Source organism: Vitis vinifera, chromosome 12 (assembly GCF_030704535.1).
Source record: "Vitis vinifera cultivar Pinot Noir 40024 chromosome 12, ASM3070453v1".
Taxonomy (NCBI): domain Eukaryota; kingdom Viridiplantae; phylum Streptophyta; class Magnoliopsida; order Vitales; family Vitaceae; genus Vitis; species Vitis vinifera.
Genome location: NC_081816.1, coordinates 18,808,148 through 18,827,604, shown reverse-complemented (window position 1 = coordinate 18,827,604; position 19,457 = coordinate 18,808,148). Strand labels below are relative to the sequence as shown.

General features: G+C 32.5%; 1 protein-coding gene across 4 annotated transcripts in view; it reads left to right on the top strand.

Annotated features, from left to right (window-relative positions):
• The first annotated feature begins 11,179 nt into the window (after positions 1-11,179).
• Positions 11,180-19,457, top strand: part of LOC100259948 (separase) — a 45,421-nt gene continuing 37,143 nt past the window's right edge. Inside the window, exons 1-7 of one of the 4 annotated variants that reach the window (XM_059741384.1) lie at positions 11,180-11,953; positions 12,587-12,764; positions 12,844-12,951; positions 14,234-14,368; positions 14,477-14,982; positions 15,600-15,708; positions 15,873-15,998. In XM_059741384.1, the coding sequence (XP_059597367.1) occupies positions 11,298-11,953; positions 12,587-12,764; positions 12,844-12,951; positions 14,234-14,368; positions 14,477-14,982; positions 15,600-15,708; positions 15,873-15,998 (1,818 nt within the window). In that variant the 5' untranslated portion in view covers positions 11,180-11,297. The remainder of the gene's footprint in view (positions 11,954-12,586; positions 12,765-12,843; positions 12,952-14,233; positions 14,369-14,476; positions 14,983-15,599; positions 15,709-15,872; positions 15,999-19,457) is intronic. The other 3 variants (XM_059741383.1, XM_002273838.5, XM_059741382.1) reach the window with 3 other exon arrangements.

Sequence of the window (19,457 nt, the reverse complement as noted above, 5' to 3'; positions counted from 1 at the left end):
TTATTTTTTGGGGCTATTTGATTTAAGAGGGCATTAAAAATTCAATTTTAAAAATTATATAAATGTCCTCGTTTTTTTCTTATAAAATTATATCTTTATTTTAAAACCTATATATATATATATATACTTGTAATACTCAAATATATTTATGTGAAAAATAGATTACTCTTCAAAAAAATATATAGAATAAATTAAGGGTTCATTTGATTATGTTCTCTAAAATTTGTTTTTAAAAATTATGTTTATTTCTTTAACTTAAAAACAATTTTTAAAAACAGGTCTCATAAAACATTATCAAATGAGTTTATTTTTTATTTTATTTTAAAAAATTTGTGAAAACAATTCCTAATCGTTCACTATTTCATTTTGTTTTTTAAAATTATTTCCAGAAAATAATAGTCAAACAATATTAAAAACAGTTTTTTATTTTTAAAAATAGAACTATTTTTGAAAATATTTTCTAAACATGGTCTATAGGCTTGGGAATTGTTTTTTAAATTAGTTTTTTGTTTTTTAGAACAAAAAAAGCATTAAATCATATTTGACAACAAAAAATTAAAAACAAGTAATTTCGTGTTCAAGTTGTTTTCAATTATTTTCTAAGAGTTGTTTTAAAAATTAATTATACAAATACAAAAATTATTAAAGATAAAAGTACCACATATAAATAACAAACTTATTTAAAAACAAAGAAAATAGGTTAAAAATATTTATTCTACAAAATATCATAAACACAATTACAAAAAATTGTTATCAAAAACTATTTTTGAAAATAGTTACTAAATATGGTCATAATGTTTTCTCAAAACATATTTTATTTTTTTCACTTATATTTTAAATTTTGTTTTAAAAAATACTAAAACAATTATGAAAAATAATAATAAAAAAAAATAAAGTAATACACATAAAATTTATTTTTAAAAGGTATTTGAAAACATGAGAACCAAGTTGAAAACATTTCGGCCAGTTTGGTAATTATTTTCGAAAATAATTATAAAAAATAGTTTTTGAAAACAATTTTAAAAACTATTCTCTAATATTTTGTAGAATAAATATCTATTTAGGAACCTAAAATATTTTTAACATATTTTATATATTTTTAAATATGTTTTGAAAATAACTTTTATATGTAGTACTTTATTTTTAATCATTCTCCATATTTGAATAATTATTTTTTGAAACAATCTTCATAAATTAAGTGAAAACAATGTAAAATAACTAAAACATATTTTTTTTAAAACAACATGTTTTTTGTTTAAGAACAAAAAATATTTTTATGTTTTTATGAATAGAAAACAACTTTCAACTTTTTGGTTGTCAAACTTTTTTTTTTCTTTTTTCGTTTTGAATAACATAAAACTATTTTGAAAACAATTATCAAATAAGCTCAAGTGCACAAACAGACTTTTGTTCAAAAAAACATAATATAACTATTTTTGAAAACAATTACCAAATAAGCTCAAGTGCATTGACAGACTTTTGTTCAAGAAAACATGATATAACTATTTTTGAAAATTGGTTTTTAAAATAATGTAAAGAGTGTCATGATTAGCAAACCATAATTTCATACTGCTATTTCATCTCATATTCCATGATAATAACAACTACATTACCCAATTGTCCAAATGTCAATATTTTGATGAGTTTGTTAAACAAAGTTTGGCTTTATTGAAAATTTAGCTTTAATATTATTATTAAAAAGTTTATTTAACAACTTGAAATATTCTTAAAACTATATTTTGAAAATTGTTATCGAAAAACTATTTTTTTTAAATGTTTTAAAAGTTATGCCCTGGTTTAAGAACAAGTTCTCAAAAAATTGTCTTCTATCAAAATTTATCAAACATATTTTTTAGTCTAGGAAATAGCTCCAAAACAGGTTTTAAGGCCATAGTTTGGTTTTTCTCTAAGTACTAAGCTTGATTCCCGATAATTTTATTTTATTTTATCTTATTGGTAGTGACTCTTAAAGTATTACAAGTATTTCCAAGCACCCTCTTTACAAAAATTACTTTTTAGTAAAGTTTAAAAACAGATAATGATTTGAAGTGATTTTTTATCAACATTAGTATGTTTAATAGTGATTTTGATTAAAATCCTTTTTAAAAATGAATTTTGGAAGAATCACCTATCGTGTGACTTTTTAAAAACTACTTCAAGTCATTCTTTAGGTTTTTAAAAGTGATTTTCAAAAAAATTATCAAACACTAAATTTTTTCAAGTATTAAAAAGCGCTTTTCTCAAGATCATTGCTAAATAGTTGCTTCTATTTTATTTTATTTAAAATATATATATATATATATATATATATATATATATATATATATATCTTCATTAAAAAAAAACAGTTGTAGGGATAAGATAATTTTTGGACATATGGAACAACCAAATAATAATACAAGGTGAGCATAACACGAATACTCCCATTTGCCACATCATCCTAATGGGTCCCTCCTCATCATAGTCAAAACCTTGATAGGTTGTTTCCCACCATTAAAAAAAATAAAGACAAGACTCATCACTCCTAATAGCAGTCTCATAATAAAAATGAATCAACAAAAGCCATCAATGTAGTACCTACTTCCAGGGTGTAACAAATGTCAATCAAATCACTTAATGGTAACCAATGACCTTTAACATTATTATTCTTTTCATAACCGACTCTTCAAAAAAGGTAAGAATCCCACCTTAAAGAAATTAAAAAAAAAAAAAAAAGATAAGCTAGCTCCCAAAGCAAAATAAGAAAAAAAACAATATCACTCTTTATCTATTAAACCCCCTTACTCAAAATGATGGCTAATTTGATTATTGGAGATGGCTCAACCTTAATTGTCCCCCTCTTTCCTAACCTCATTCTTATAGATTAATGGGAGAAGATATCAAAGGATACCCCAAGGCATGATGCTAAAAGAGGATGAAACAACTTTTTAAAAACATTGTGAAACCAAGGTTTAATTAATCTGGATATTGATAATAACAAAATAATGTTTGAAACTAATAATTATATTTCAAGTATGATTAGACAAGGTGGTTTCCAAAATAACAATTACAAAGACCAAATCAAGCTAAAGGAAAATTAAGAAATAAGATCAAACCTTAAAGAGAAGAGTCTTCAAAATATTTCATAGGATTTATTTGCAATGTTGTTGGTGCATTAGGTTTTTCATATATTTTATTTTATTTGTTTTGCACTAAAAATCATCTAAAAGTTATTTTGCTTAAAAATTTTTCTAATTGGATGGTTTATTATTCTCAAATAAAACTTTGTGCTAAAAACTTTCTAAAACTTGTTTAAAAGGTTTTAAGTTTAAAAAAATGATTATTGAGTCAAAAAGAGGTCCAACCAATCAAAAATGGAATGAACTAGCTCAACTGGTTGGGGAACTAGTTGATTGATTACCCTTTCCTAGTCGGAAACCAATCAAGGGGTGCAAATTTTTTTCTCTCTTCCAAAAGGGTTGTCTTCTAAATCGAAGAAAACCCTTTCTCGATCAAAGGTACCCTTTTCCCAATAAGCCTACATCCACGAGTGAAAAAGAAGAAGAACTTTCACTATTGTTAAACGAGATTACAACTCTCGAACCTCTTAAATCCCAAAGCCCCAATTTATAAAAAAAAAACAAACTTACTATTTTGGTCAAAATCTCTTCATATATTTTTTCCTAATTACAAAGGAAGTTTCTCTATAGGTAACAAAGTGTATAATTGTCAAAGATACCTTTTCCTAAAAAAGAAGATCTCATAATAAGATATTTCCTATAATAATAGGAAACTCACTTTCAAGAATATCTTCTATTATGAAACTATCAATAACTTTCCAAATTGACTTAAAATACAATTTGAGACACTTTCCAACAATCTCCACCTTGACTCAAATTCCCAAGATTCAAACAAACTCGAAAGTCTTTCCGGTTATTTCACTCTCACACCTCATAGGGGCATTTAGATACTGCTAACACCAATTAAGCCAGAGCAATGCTTGAACTTAATCATAGGAACAAACTTAGTCATCATATCTGGGAGATTGTTGTAAGGATTTTTTTTTTAGAACAATAGCACCCTAGGCAATCACATCCTTAATAAATTGTATTTTGACATTAATATGTTTGATCCCCTCATGGAACATCTGATTTTTAGTCAAATGTATGGCACTTTGGCTATCACAATACACAATAGTCAACTCTTGTTATAAGCCTAAATCGCTAACCAAACCCTTAAGTCAAATAACTTCTTTCACTGCTTCTATGGTTGTCATGCATTTTGCTTTAATAGTTGACAAAGCAATTGTAGATTGCAAAGTTACTTTCCAACTAATAACACTACCACATAAAGTAAATACATACCTTGTTAAAGATCTTCTTCCATCAAAATCTCTAACTTAATCAAAATTAACATAACCAACAATTTCCCTAGAGATGTCAAAAAATTTTATCATATACTAAGTCAACGTGTGATGTTCCTCTCAAGTATCGAAGTATCCATTTCACTGCTTGCCAATGAATTTTTTCAAGGTGATCCATATATCTACTCACCACACTAAGTGCATGTGAAATTTCTAGCCTAGTGCAAACCATGACATACATAATGCTCCCAACTGTACTAGCATAAGGAACATGTGACATGTACTCTCTCTCTTCTTTAGTCTATGGTGATAAAGCACTAGAAAGTTTGAAGTGAGCTGCTAACGGAGTACTCTCTAGTTTTGACCGTTGCATTCCAAAGCATTCTAACACTTTCTCAATATACTTTTTCCATGATAAGTACAATTTCCATACTTTTCAGTCTCTATGAATCTCCATACCCAATATTTTCTTCACAGCTCCAAGGTCTTTCATTTCAAACTCTTCTTGAAGTTGAGTTTTCAACATGTTGATCTCAGACATATTCTTGCAGGCAATTAACATGTCATCAATATATAATAATAAATAAATGAAAGAACCATCAAACAATTCCTTATGACAAATAGAATTATCATACTCTATGGTAGCCATTACCAATCATAAAAGTATCAAACCTTTTATATCATTGTCTAGGAGATTGCTTCAAACCATAAAGAGATTTATTCAATAATCAAAACATGGTATTCCTTTCTTGAAATAATGAATCCCTTGGGTTGATGCATATAAATTTGTTTTTCCAACTCACCATGTAGAAAAGTAATCTTGACATCAAGTTGCTTTAACTCTAAATCAAATAAAGCAACCATAGCAAGTAACACCCTGATTGAGCTATGTTTCACAACCGGAGAAAACACTTCATTGAAGTCCACACCCTCCTTTTGTGTGTAACCCTTTGCCACCAAGCGTGTTTTGAACCTAGCATCCTCCACTCCTGGAATTCCTTCATTTCTTTTAAAGAGTCATTTGCAACCAACAATCTTTTGATTTTTAGGTTTCTCAACTAGTTTCCAAGTGTGGTTCTTTTGAAGAGATTCAATCTCCTCATTCATTGCAACAATCCACTATGTAGACTCTCTACCAGTGATGGCTTCATGATAAGTTTGAGGTTCCTCATTTTCAATGTTTTCTGCCACACTAAGTGCATAAGCAACAAATCTGCATAAGCATACCTTTGTGGTTGTTTAATTTGTCTCCTTATTCTATCTCTAACCAAACAATATTGTTGCTCTTGTGGTGCACTTTCTTTATCATCAAGAAGTTGCACTTCTTTCTCATTTGGCTTTATTGAAATTGCTTTTTCTATTGTTTATGAAGCTTTAGTCACAAACTCCACATTTTCTCTCATACGGGGATCGTTTTCTGTATGAAATTGCTATTTCCTAGGACTTAACATTGCAAACTCATTAAAATTTACATCCCTAATAATAAGAAATTTTGAAAATTTTGAATATGGGCACCATAACCTGTACCATTTCACTCCATCGGCATATCCTAAGAATATGCACTTCTTTGCCCTTGGTTCCAACTTACCTTCACTCATGTGAGCATAAGCAGGACAACCAAAAATTCTTAAATTAGCATAATTAGAAGGTTAACCAGACCATACCTCTTCAAGAGTCCTACAATTAATAGGAATTAAAGAATATATTTATTCACAAGATAACAAGCTAAATTTACCGCTTCGACCCAAAATTCCTTTGACAACCCTACATTCGAAAGCATGCATCGTGCTTTCTCTAAAAGAGTTCTATTCATTCGTTTTGCAACACCATTTTGTTATGGAGTATGCCTAACTGTGCGTTGTCTCAAAATACTTTCATTATTGCAAAACTCAATGAACTTTTTTCCCACAAAATTCCATGCCATTGTTGGTTCTCAAGTGCTTGATCTGTTTTCTAGTCTGCTTCTCGATCATATCTTTTCATTGCTTGAACTTCCCAAAGACATCATTCTTATGTTTTAAGATATATACCCAAACCTTTCTAGAGTAATCATCAATAAAGGTCAACATATATCTTCCACCACCATATGATACAACCTGAGAAGGGCCCCAAAGATCCAAATGGATATAATCCAAAGTACCTTTAGTTCTATGAACACCTACACTAAATTTCACCCTGCATTGTTTCCCGAATACACAATGCTCACAAAAATCCAGTTCTCCCGTTTTTTACCCATCAAGCAAACCTCGTTTGCTCAAAATTGTTAACCCTTTCTCACTCATATGCCCAAGCCGCATATGCCACAATCTAGTAGTCTCTATAATTGATTCTGAGATTGAAACTACAACTGCACCTGTAATTGTGCCACCTTGCAATGTATAGAGACCATTAATTTTCTTTCCTTTCATCACAACAAGAGCACCCTTTAAAATCCTCAAAACTCCACCTCCAGCTTTATATGTGCATCCATTTGAGTCAAGTGTCCCTAAAGAAATCAAAATTTTCTTCAATTTTGGAACATGCCTTAGATCGATTAATGTTCTTATAATGTCACATGAGTCTTAATTCGAATTGTGCCTGTCCCAACAACCTTACAGGCCACATTGTTTCCCATGAGAACTTTCCCACCACTTATGGGTTGGTAGGTACTAAACCAATCCCTATTGGGAGACATATGATAGGAACACCCTGAATCAAGAATCCACTCATCACTTGAGTTTGTAACAGTGACTAAAAGAACATCTGCAGTATCTGAATTTTCTTCTACAACTGCTGCATCACCAAAATTAGAAGTTTTCTCATTTTCTTTTCATTTAGAATCTGGACAATTTTTCACATAGTGCCCTTCTTTCTTGCACTTGAAACATTTGTTGTTTCCCCTGGACTTTGATCTAGATCAACCTTTTCTACCATTATTTTTCTTTCATGTTCTCCCTCTAGCCACCAAACCTTCACCCGAGTCATCTTCTCTACTTTCAGACACCCTCTTCTTCAACTCCCTAGAGTTCAAGGCTACTCTAACATCCTTTATGGAGAGATTATCTCTACCATTCATCATAGTATCTACAAAGTGCTCATAAGATTTTGGTAGGGAACACATCAAAATTATGGCTTGGTCTTTATCATCAATTCTAACATCAATATTCCTCAAATCCATGATAGTTTTATTAAATTCATCAAGGTGCTCTTTAATGGACGTACCTTCTTTCATCTGGAGACTATACAATCGTTTCTTTAAATACAAGCGATTTGTAAGAGACTTCGTCATGTACAAACTTTCCAACCTCAACCATAACTTGACAGTCATATCTTTTTTTGCAACCTCACGAAACACCTCATTACCCAAGCACAATAGAATAACACTATGTGCTTTCTCCATAAGTTCATCCTTCTCTTCATCAGACATTGTTGTTGGTAGAATCTCTCTACCCTTCAATGCTTTTGACAACCCCTATTGAACCAATAAGACGCGCATCTTGACATGCCACAAACTAAAATCACTTCTTCCATCAAACTTCTCAACCTCAAACTTTGTCGCCATTCCAAGTCTAATAACCTAAGCTTTGATACTAGTTTGTTGTGACTTATGATGACAAAGAATAATAATAGGGAGAAAAGAATAAGAAAAAACGAAAATCAAAACACGCAATGATTTACGTGTTTCAACCTTAAGCTTACATCCACGGGTGAAGAAGAAAAATAACTTTCACTATTGTTAAAGAAGATTACAACTCTCAAACCTCTCAAATCCCAAAGCCCTAATTTATACCCAAAAAGAGACTTATTATTTTGGTTAAAATCTCTTCCTTTATTTTTTTCTAATTACAAAGGAAGTTTCTATATAGAAAACAAAATGTATAATTGTCAAATATACATTTTCCTAAAAAATAAGATCTCATAACAAGATATTTCCTATAATAATAAGAAACCCACTTTCAAAAACATCTTCTATTAGGAAACTATCAATAACTTTCCAAATTGACTTGAAATACAATTTGAGACACTTTCCAACAACATAACTCATTGAGATCTCACCATTTCATGTACTTCTTATAATTTAATCATTCAATTTGTACCTCTTTTGGAGCTAATTGTTTAATATTCTTTTTCAGTGCTATCTATTTTATTTGTACCTCTTTGGGACTATAAGTTCATCAAATCTAAACTAACCAATTATTATTGTAGCCTCTTTGCGAGTACCAAGTTTTCATAGTGTCCTCCTTTTTCATGGAATTATATATATCCTTTTAAGTCTACATATCTACCACACTTCAGGTCTATATTAGATTTGTTTATTAACAGTCCTGTAGGGACATCCATCTGTGATAGAGTATTTGAATATGGAATATGTGACTTTTTCACTTTATTTTTATTAGTGAATGCATATAGTAATTGGTTCACAAGATTTTGTAAATAGTGAACATTTGAACTTCTAACTCATATTGATTTATACGAAGATCGATACGAGATAAAGTCGATGGATTTAAAGCAATTCTTATCACTACTCTAAAATTAGCTTTTCTCCTTCTAATGACGGGAAAACATTTTCATCAAAATGACAATCTGCAAAGTAGGTTATAACAAGATCAATCTGTAAGAGTTTAAGATACCTTATGATAGATGAATAATCAAAACCTACATAAATTTTAAGTCTTTGTTAGGGACCCATTTCAGTGCATGGCAAGGGTGCAATTCATACATAAATTGTACCATTAAAGATCCATAAGTGAGATACATTTGATTGTTTTCCAAGTACAAGTTGTGAAGAAGAGTATTTATGGTAAGTATAGGTTGATTGTGGATTAAAGTCGCAACATTCATAATAACATGTTCTCAAGTAGAAGTAGGCAATTTGGTTTTCGTTAGTATGAGGAATTGATTGGAGGCATTTAATGATGGATCTTGCCAAACCATTATGGGTGTGAGTTTGAGCAACAAGATGCTCAATATCTATCCCAATTGACATACAATAGTCAATTAATGTATGAAAAGTTAATTGTACTTATAATCGAATTATTTGTATAAGGAGACTGTCAAAGGTAACATTACATGTAAAAAATAGATGAATGTGTAACAACCAGTAAGGGCATCTATTAAGGCCATAAGATAATGGAATGGTCCATATGATGGGTGGATAAACCCATGAATATCCTCGTGTATTATTTCTAAATGGATTGATAATTGGAATATGACTTTAATAAAATACGGTCTAACTATTAATTTGCCTTATGAGCAAGTACCACACAGATATTTATGGAACAAAAGAATCTTCCGGTTCTTTAATGAATGCCCATGTGAGTATTTTATAATTTTACGCATCATTAAGGACCATGGGTGGCCTAGCTTGTCGTGCTAAAGTGTAAAAATTTTTAGGTTGTTAAACTTTTAGTTTACGACAACATATGATTCAATATGCTTTGTGATTGTATGATATAATCGGTTGATAAAGTTGAAAGCTTTTCCTTTTATACGTTTGCGACTAAAAATAATAGAAGTAAAAATATTCTACATTATCTTCATTCATAATTTCAATATAATGCCCATTTTTATGAATATCTTTAAAACTTATCAAATTTCTTCTGAATTTGCTAGAATATAAAACATCATTTATATGAAACTAAGTTCCATTTTGTGGCATAATATTTACTCTTCTAAAACCTTCAATCAAATTTATAGTACTAATATGGTATTGATATTAGTCTTTGCTAGTATCAAATTAAAAAAGTATGGTTTACCTTGAAGGATTCTATGAGTGGTTGCTTAGTACTCGAGACATACATCTTCCTCGTTCACTTTGAAATAATATATGCAATTTCATATATGAATGGTATTGGAGAAAAATGTAAAACATATGATAAATACAAATAATAATGTGATTATAGTAAATGATATATCATCAATCAATAAGAATATGTCCATCATTCGTAGGAAGATTAATTCTTTACTAGGACATTACAAAAAATCGATATCAAAAGAAGTTGAATTTAATTTATCTCTATTAATGAAATTCATTTTTATTTATTTCCTTTTACTTTTTATAGGGACTTAGGTGGTTACAATATGATAAATACAAATAATAATGTGATTACAATATATGATATATCATCAATCAATAAGAATATGTCCATCATTCATAAGAAGACTAATTCTTTACTAAGACATTACAAAAAATCGATATCAAAATAAGTTGAATTTAATTTATCTCTATTAATGAAATTCATTTTTATTTATTTCCTTTTACATTTTATAGGGACTTAGGTGATGCTTGTTTTTTTACTCAATTCTAAATAAAACTTTAATACTTAATACTATTAAATATTAATCTTAAAAAATATTAAATATTAGGTTGTTTGTTTGTTTTAATATTTTATTTCTATTAAACATTAAAAAGTGAAGAAAAAAATAAAATATTTTGATTTTTTCTATTTAGTAAAAAGTAATTAAAATGTAAAAGCAAATTATTTTCAAAAAAATTAAAAAAACAAACGGCCTCTTAAGAGAAGTTGATTGAAAAATGCTCTTTCATATTACAACTATGATGATTATGGATATTGTTTTCACTTCTAGTGATTTGATGTGGTTTATTTTATTATGTCAATTTTCACTCAAGGATTATGTAAAGGAGAATTGAAAGAACTTGAGAAAGGCGAGATACAACTTTTCTTGCTTGGGATGTAGTTTATACTGGGAAGCCTTTTATAGGGTTTACAAAATGACTTTTATCTATCGATTTTTATTAACTCGAGGTCATTCCCCCTTTATTTACAATAAATATAAGATATGATAGGACGAATCTGCATGGGCCGGCCCAGTCCCTGTGTCTGTGACTCTCCAGAAGAACCCGCCCGTCACCGCTCTCACACTTTGAAATCATCCAGGCGCCCAGGCTTGGCGCCCTTGAAAACCCTTTCCTGTCCTCTTGAGTCCTCTCAACTCACAGCGCTTTCTCTCTCCCATGGACTCATCAATGGAGTCGTCTCTCATCTCCAAGCTCCAATCCTCCGACTTCGCCAACATCCACCACCACTTCCTCTCTCACCTCCGCCCATTCTCCCCATTCCTCAATTCCAAACCCACTACCACCACCACCACCACCAGAAAACCTAATCGCTCATCATCTTCTTCATCCTCCTCCTCCTCTATTCGATCTCTTGCTAAGCAGTTCCTCCCATTTCTCAATCGCGTCCTCTCCATTCTCCCCAAAATCCTTTCTGTTTCCTCCTCCGATCTTGAAACGACGTCGCTTCGTGAGCTGTTCGACACCTACAGGCTCTGCCTGGACTGCTTGGAGTGCGTGTCTTCGCAATTGGCCTGCAAGTTCTACTCCATTCATCTCCAGAGGGTAAGGATGGTTCACTGCTTTGTGGCTCAGGCGATGTGGAGGGAGGCTGTGGACGAGAGTTTTTCCATTCTCCAGAGCCTTCCAGCGGGATTGGAGGGGCGGTATCTGCCGGATTTGGGGAAGACTGGTGGTGGTGATCAGGACTTCTGCGGGTTGGTTGTGGAGATTGTGTTGTCGGTTGTGAAGTGTGTTTCAATGAGTCAGAGTAAGGAGGGACGAGAGTACAGGAGAGTGCTTGATTTGGTGGAGGAGCTCACGCCCTGGTTCAGGTCTGTGTTTTGGATTGGACATTTTGTGTTCCTAAATTGTGTATTGATCTGTTTGGTTGCTGAGAAATTGTCAGAAGAGTGCATGAACTAATACCTTGTTTGGCAGCTAATTTTTCAGTCAAAAAGGTTTAAGGAATTGGGACTGAAGAGAATTTAAATAGAGGGGCATTTGTATTGCATGTTTTGCTTTTCAATGTTATTGACAAAATGTGGGTAAAATGGGAAACCAAGATAATCCTCCAAATTCTGAATTTGGGTGGGATTCAAGCTTTTATGATTTCATTTGCTTCCGGACAATGCAGATAAAAAATTTCCCTCCAGATTCCTCAGTATTGGGACTTGGGAAAACCAAATCATTTTCGATTGAGCCAAATGTAAGTATTTGGTTTAGCTTAGGCGAGCTTTTCATTTATCACACCTAGAATTACATAAAATATTAGAGTTAGTTTTTTATGTTATGCTTCCCAGCAGCTTTCTGGGCAACCAAACAGAAGGTATCTGTGTAAGAGTAGTTCCATATTACATTTCAGTGTTTTCTAGTTGAACCATTGTCTGCAGAACCTGGTTGAGCATATTTGAACTAAGTTAAGTTAGATTATTTATTGATTTATTCTTTTAATTTGAATCTTTTAGGGTTTTAGATGCCAATACATATGAGAAGTTGCACAGGGTGCTTGTGTCCCATCTGTACAGATGTACTCTCTTTTTGGTAGAAGAGCTGGCATGTTTTGATGGGGATTTGGTATGCACATTTTGTGCGGCAACATTGACTGAATATGCAAAGTCGTCAATGAAAGATCAAACTCTGAAGGTTCGCTTGTGTCTAATCCTTGTTTGTGGACATTTTAAATTACCTCTATGTTGACCTCTAATTGATATTTTTTATGCAGTGTGGCCGCAGGATATGTTCCTCTTTGTTCTCACAAAAGGAGAATGGATCATCGTTCGTTGTTGGTGTATTGATGTGTGTGTTGGACACCATTGCGGCTGAATGCAAAGTAAAATCTTAATGGAGCAACCTTAAATGTGAATGGTTAAGAAATATGCTCAACTAAGCCATCTATTCATATATATATATATATATATATATATATTGCATAGAAAAATTTGGATTTTTTCCTTATATCATTTCATAGCCCTTTGTATAATGCAAATTTGAGGTTTTTTCAACCGTATGTTGCATAAAATAGGAAATAAAAGAAACATGATTATGCTCATGTATCATGTGTATTGAGTGAACATTGATCTGAATTCAGCTTAAGTAGCCCTGGAAAAGATTCATTTGAAGTATATAGGATCAACTACACAAATTTCCTTGCCACTGGTGGTGGAAACCAGTTTAGTATTTATTCCTGATTCTGGGTTTCTCGGGCCTTGCCTGCTTCAGTGTTGACTCTTAGTAAGTTGGAAAGTTGAAGCTTGTAAGCCCCATTAGAAGGTTCTTCCTGGTCTTAAAAGTTATATTTGAGGCTTGCTTCCATGTGAGATGGTTATAGGACACCTTGACTGCAGTATCTCATTAAGCATATGCCTCTTGAACCAAGGCTTAGTCGAAGTGTGCCTTTTTCTGCACTTATTATGCCTAGTAAGGTTCAGTGTATGCCTTATCAATTTTTATTCTAAAATTTAAGTGACTAAACATGTTCTTTTCTTGTTTAGTTAATTTTGACAATTTAAACCACGTTCCTTCATTTATTTATTTATTTTTGTATGTAATGGACCATTATCTGTTTGTTTTCATACTATTAAACATGTGATAGAATGTTAATCATGTAGTTGGCCACTATTATGCTCCTAAGAAGTCTAAAAATTATAACAAACATACTTCCTTTTTATTCTCTTTGTGTATTTCATTAACATAGGCTAGAGTTCAGACTAACTGAACCAACCTAAATCTTAGCCAAACGTGTACAGGTAATTTTACAAATTCGTCTGCAATTAAGTGTGCCAGTGCCATTTGTTCTTGGTATAGGGTCTTTTAGCAATTCTGTAATTCAATTGTGGAGCCCCTTTATGAAGAGTTAAGGATTTTATCTTTTGCAGCTGTTCCTTCTCGGGTGACCAAAATCTATAAAACTTCATTTCAACTATTGCCAATTGGAAATTTTCTTATTTGTATTCGGTTGAATTATTCTTTATAAGCATATTACTTGTTCTAAATCTGTTATACAATACTCTCTAATTTAAAAGATCGTACTATTTACTTAGGTTTTCCAAAGAAAAACCTATTGCCTGAGTGATAGCATTATCTGCAATATGACATAGTTCATTTTATGGCAGGTCGAAATGGGGAACACTTTCATAGAGTTCGTTGAACTTGTTTCTTATTGTGCCAATAAATGTAGAATTACAAGTAAGGACTTGTGTACTGCTGTTGCACTGCATCTAAATAAAATGGCAGGTGATTTCCGTCAGGTATCTTGTTTGCATTTTTTGCAAATTTACCTTTATCATTTATGGAGTTGTATGCATTCATTACGTGCTTGTGTTTGGATGACAATATTCTGCTGCATGAATGCCCAGCAGGTTTTGGAACCCCTTAATTTGATTCTGAGGCTTTATGCTACTGGTTTGAACTTCACTGGTTGCAATATTCAGTCAAGCGGCAGTGATTCTATAACCTCTAAAAGTGCAGATGATGAGTCTGCATTTGAAATTTTACTTGATGATGGGGATGAACTGCAACATCTGGCTACGTCAATTGGTTTATTGGATAATTACTTTCATATCAATAGCAAAGAGAACAAGGTGTCCTTTAGTGCTGAACATAAGGTTACTGTAGGTCAAATATGTTCACATATGGAATCTGATTATGAGGCTTCTATGGCTTTTGCTCAGAAGAATGGCAAGGCTTACTTGCTGCTGTACTTAAATGCACTGAAATTCTTGTGCCAGCCACTTGCTGAATTAGTAAACTTGGAGAGGGTACAGATAATCGCTGAAAGTGAAGCCATTTCCTCTTCAGCTAAACTATGTCATATCCAGAATGCATTACACCAATTTTGTGATGTTTTTCTTTTTTGCCACTGGTGAGTCTCTCTGTAATTTTCTATGCTTTCACTCATTGGCCTAATTTTGCAACAAAATTCTGTTGCTTGTTCACTTAAGCTGATGTAGTGTTGTATCTTGCATTTAGCTTCAGAAAACCCTTTGTTGCTGAAACAACAAAACAAAGAGCGTGTTTAGAAATCAGATCTATGTTGTTGGCTTCACAAATCCTATTTGTTCCATATAGTCTCCTGATATGTTAGGTCAAGCTTTTGGGAGGGTGAAAATCAATTGACTGCCTACTGCATCCAAGGTTCTACCCAAACTATGAATCACCAATGCATTGCCTAAATGCTTTCCTCTCTCCCTCCCTCCCTCCTCTCTCCCCCCTTCTCTCTCTCTCTCTCTCTCTCTCTCTCTCTCTCTCTCTCTCTCTCCCTTGCTTGCTGTTGCTCTCTAAGTAACATATATCCATAGAACAAGTCCTTGAGAGGGAAAATTTGAAGCAATGCTATGCAAGCAGCCTACTTAAGCAATAAGGACAAGTTTAAGATGATATTGAATATTTATCTAGATTCATGTGTTAGAAAATGTTTAAAGCTTATCTACATGGTTTAAATACCTTAATTATGGAGTTTTTCCTTGCTAATGGGTGCAGCTGTACATCTGAAAATAAGAGAGAAGAATTTGATGAAAATAACAAAGCAATATCTAGTGTTGCAGTAGCTGCCTTTACTCTGTCCTTCAGAACAAGGATAAACATGCAGGTTTCCAATCTTACTGAATGATAATGAAATGATCAAATTCGCTTGTTCTCTTTCATAACACATCCTTAATTCTCTTTAGTTGCTGCAAGAGAGGCAAGAGAGGTATACTCTTTTATTTGTATTTTTTCCTATTTAGTTAATTTGTTTGTCCTTTCATATTTCAGAAGAGTGCAAATTTCATTAGGCATGTCATTTCAAATGGATGGATTCAACTTCAAGGGCTAAAATTTCTCTTCGTCAATCTTCACAACATTGGAGTAATTTTGTACAGAAAAAGGCAACTGAAAGAGGTATCCTTTTAATGGAATAACTAGGCTATATCATGGGTTGCATATGCTGTTACCAATTTGTGTCCAAAATGTTTGACTGTTTGAGCAGGATAACACTGTTATTGTTTATCCAAAATTTGTTGCTTTTTTCTTCTTGAGTTTATTCTTTAAAACTGTTCAAACTGTTGCTGTTTTAATTTGGAATCTTTTTGATGAATACTTCATCAGAATAGCTCCAATAGGCTCTGTGGCTCTTTAGTTCTTTGGGTTGCTTCTGTTTCAAGTTGGCAGCTGCTATTATTATCATTTTTTTATTTTTATTTTAACCAGAAATGAAATATATTCATTAAGATGAAAAAATACAAGTGAAGGATGAGAAATCCTTTCCAATTTACAAAATCTTACAAAAAACAGAAGAGGAGAAAACCTACTTCAATAGCATCGATATGGTATAGTGGGAGATCATGTAATGAAAATTGACTTGAAATTCCCTAGAGGGTCATGCAACTCCTACAAAACAGTCCCTTAGCTTTGTTCCTCTACAACCTGTTTCATTTAATAAGTCAAGTATATATTTTCTTTGAGAAATGAAAATACCTTTCTTGGATCTAGCAAACTCCTTACCAAGAAAGTATCTCAGGGGACCCAAATCTTTTATCTCAAATTCACGAGTTAAAGCTTTCTTCAATCTCTCAAGTTCTAGACTGTCATCACCAGTTATAATAATGTTATCCATATAAACTATCAACACAACAATCTTTCCTTCTTTTGAGTGTTTATAAAACATTGTATGGTCAACTTGACTTTGAATATATTCTTGAAGTTTGATTACTTTTCCAAATCTCTTAAGACCATACAAGGACTTCTTTAATCTACAAACCTTTTTTTTTTTCTAGCTTTTCTTCGAAACCTAGTGGTAAATCCATAAACACTTCTTCCTCCAAATCGCCATTTAAGAAAGCGTCATCTTCAACAACCTGATTCAACAACAATGATTTTTTCACTTCTAATTGGTGTAAAGGCCAACTAAAATGTATTGCAAGAGAAAGTAAAATCCAAATGGAATTGATCTTTGCAATAGGTGCAAAGGTCTCTTGGTAGTCAATTCCATAGGTTTGTGTGAAACCTTTGGCTACTAACCTTGCTTTATATCTTTCAATGCTACCATCGGGCTTACACCTGATTGTGAAAACCCACTTGCATCCCACTGTCTTCTTCTCCTTAGGTAAATCAACAATTTCCCATGTTCTATTTTTCAAAAAAGCATTCATTTCTTCTTGAATTGTTGATCTCCACTCGAAGTGTCCTAGTGCTTCCTGTATAGTTCTAGGGATAAATAAATGAGATATATTTGAAGGAAGTGAAAGCTTTATATTTTCCTGAGAATCTTTGATAAGACAAATATTTGGCAATGGGATATTTGGTACAATTCCTAACTCATTTTCGGATTGCAATAGGGATATCAAGATCAGAAATAGGTAAAGGAGTGGAGTCCATAGGAAGATTACTTGGATTTTGAGAACTAGTAGTTGATGATTGACCATGCTCAAAATTGACTTGATTATTCTCAGTATTAGAATTAAACCTGCGCCTAGTATAAACACAGAGCTCAGTGGACATAGGTTGTAGAGTTTCTCCCCCTATTTATGATGCAATTTTATTTGGCATAGATAAATCAGTATTTCCCCCTCTTTCACTAATTAAAATATCTGTTTTTTGATTTATTTCAAGAAGAAAAATACTAGGTTTTGGTTGTTTTTGTTGCCAATCATCATTAGAGCTCTCCTCCCGAAGAGTAGTTTTGTTATAAAAGGGAATATTTTCAATAAAGTTGGCATCCATACTAACATGAATTTTCCTAGTGGTAGGATTAAGACACTTATACCATTTTTTATTAGGAGCATAACCTAGAAAAATACATTTTTCGGTTCTTGGAACAAATTTGGATCGAAGATGAGTTGGCACATGGACGAACACTATACAACCAAAAATTTTTAAGGTAAATAAGAGGTGAGGTGTGTGTTTGGAAAAGTATTCTTAAGAGTTTGTAAAGGTGTTGCATAGTTTAGAACCCTTGTAGGCATTCTATTTATCAAATAACAACTTGTTAAAATTGCATCCCCCCAAAGGTGTGTAGGAACATTCATATGAAACATAAGAGCTCTACCTACTTCAAGTAAATGTCTATTTTTACGTTTTGCAATTCCATTTTGTTGAGGAGTGTCCCTACAAGTTGATTGATGTAAAATACCTTTCTCTTGCAAAAGATCACCTAAACAATCATTATAAAATTCTGTTCCATTGTGACTTCGAAGAATACTTCTTTTGGTTTGAAATTGGTTTTCAACCATATAATAAAATTCCTGAAAGAGTTTTGCAACCTCAGACTTAGAGTTCATTAGATAAAGCCAGCATAGGCGTGTGTGATCATCAATAAACGTCACAAACCATTTTTTCCCAGTTAAAGTGGTAATCCTAAAAGGACCCCAAACATCACTATGTATTAAATAAAAAGGTTTTAAGGCACAATACGGTTTTATTTATAAGAATTGCGATGACTTTTGGCCAAAAAACAAGTTTCACAATCAAAAGAAACACAATCCAATCCTTTAAATAAACCTGGAAACAAATGTTTTAAATAGAAAAAACTAGGATGTCCTAATCTGTTATGCCATAACATTATTTGATCATGCACAAGGATTGAATGGACACTACCAATAAAACCCTCAACTTGTTTATTCTCAAATCGATTGTCATCAAAATAGTAGAGATTGTCGATCAATCTAGCATTGCCAATCATCATCCTCGAGTTCAAATCCTGGAATTCACAAAGAGAGACACAAAAAACAACACGAAAATTAGAATCCTTAGATAAACGACTTACGAATAAGAGATTACAAGAGAGTTTTGGGACATGTAAAATGGATTGTAAAACAATCTTATCAGACAAATGAAAAGAGCCTTGCCCAGTAATAGAAGATAAGCTTCCATCTGCAATACGTACTTTTTTATTTCTAGAACAAGGTGTATAAGAAATAAGCAAATGAGATAAATTAGTCATGTGGTCAGAGGCACTTGAATCTATGATCCAAGGTGCAGATAATGAAAGAGAATATGCACACGAAAGACTACCTAACTGAGCTAGAGATGCTATAGGAGTAGTAGGAGTTGGCAGAGCAAGTTTTAGCAGCTGTAGCAGTTAGTCTAATTGTTCTTTGCTCAATGAGGGTGTCTCGACAGCCTGTGCTTTAGCAGGGAAATGATTAGAGTCGTCTTGCTTATTAGTCTTCCATTCAATGGGCTTCCAATCAGCTGACTTCCCATGTAATTTCCAGCAGGTTTCACGAGTGGCATGGTTTATTACAATGATCACACCAAACTCTTGGCTTGTCATCTGGATGACATTGGTTATTAGGATTGCGAGAAGCCGTTGTTGCAGTGCCCAATAAGGCTAAGTTTTCCACAGGTCCAGAGAGCTTC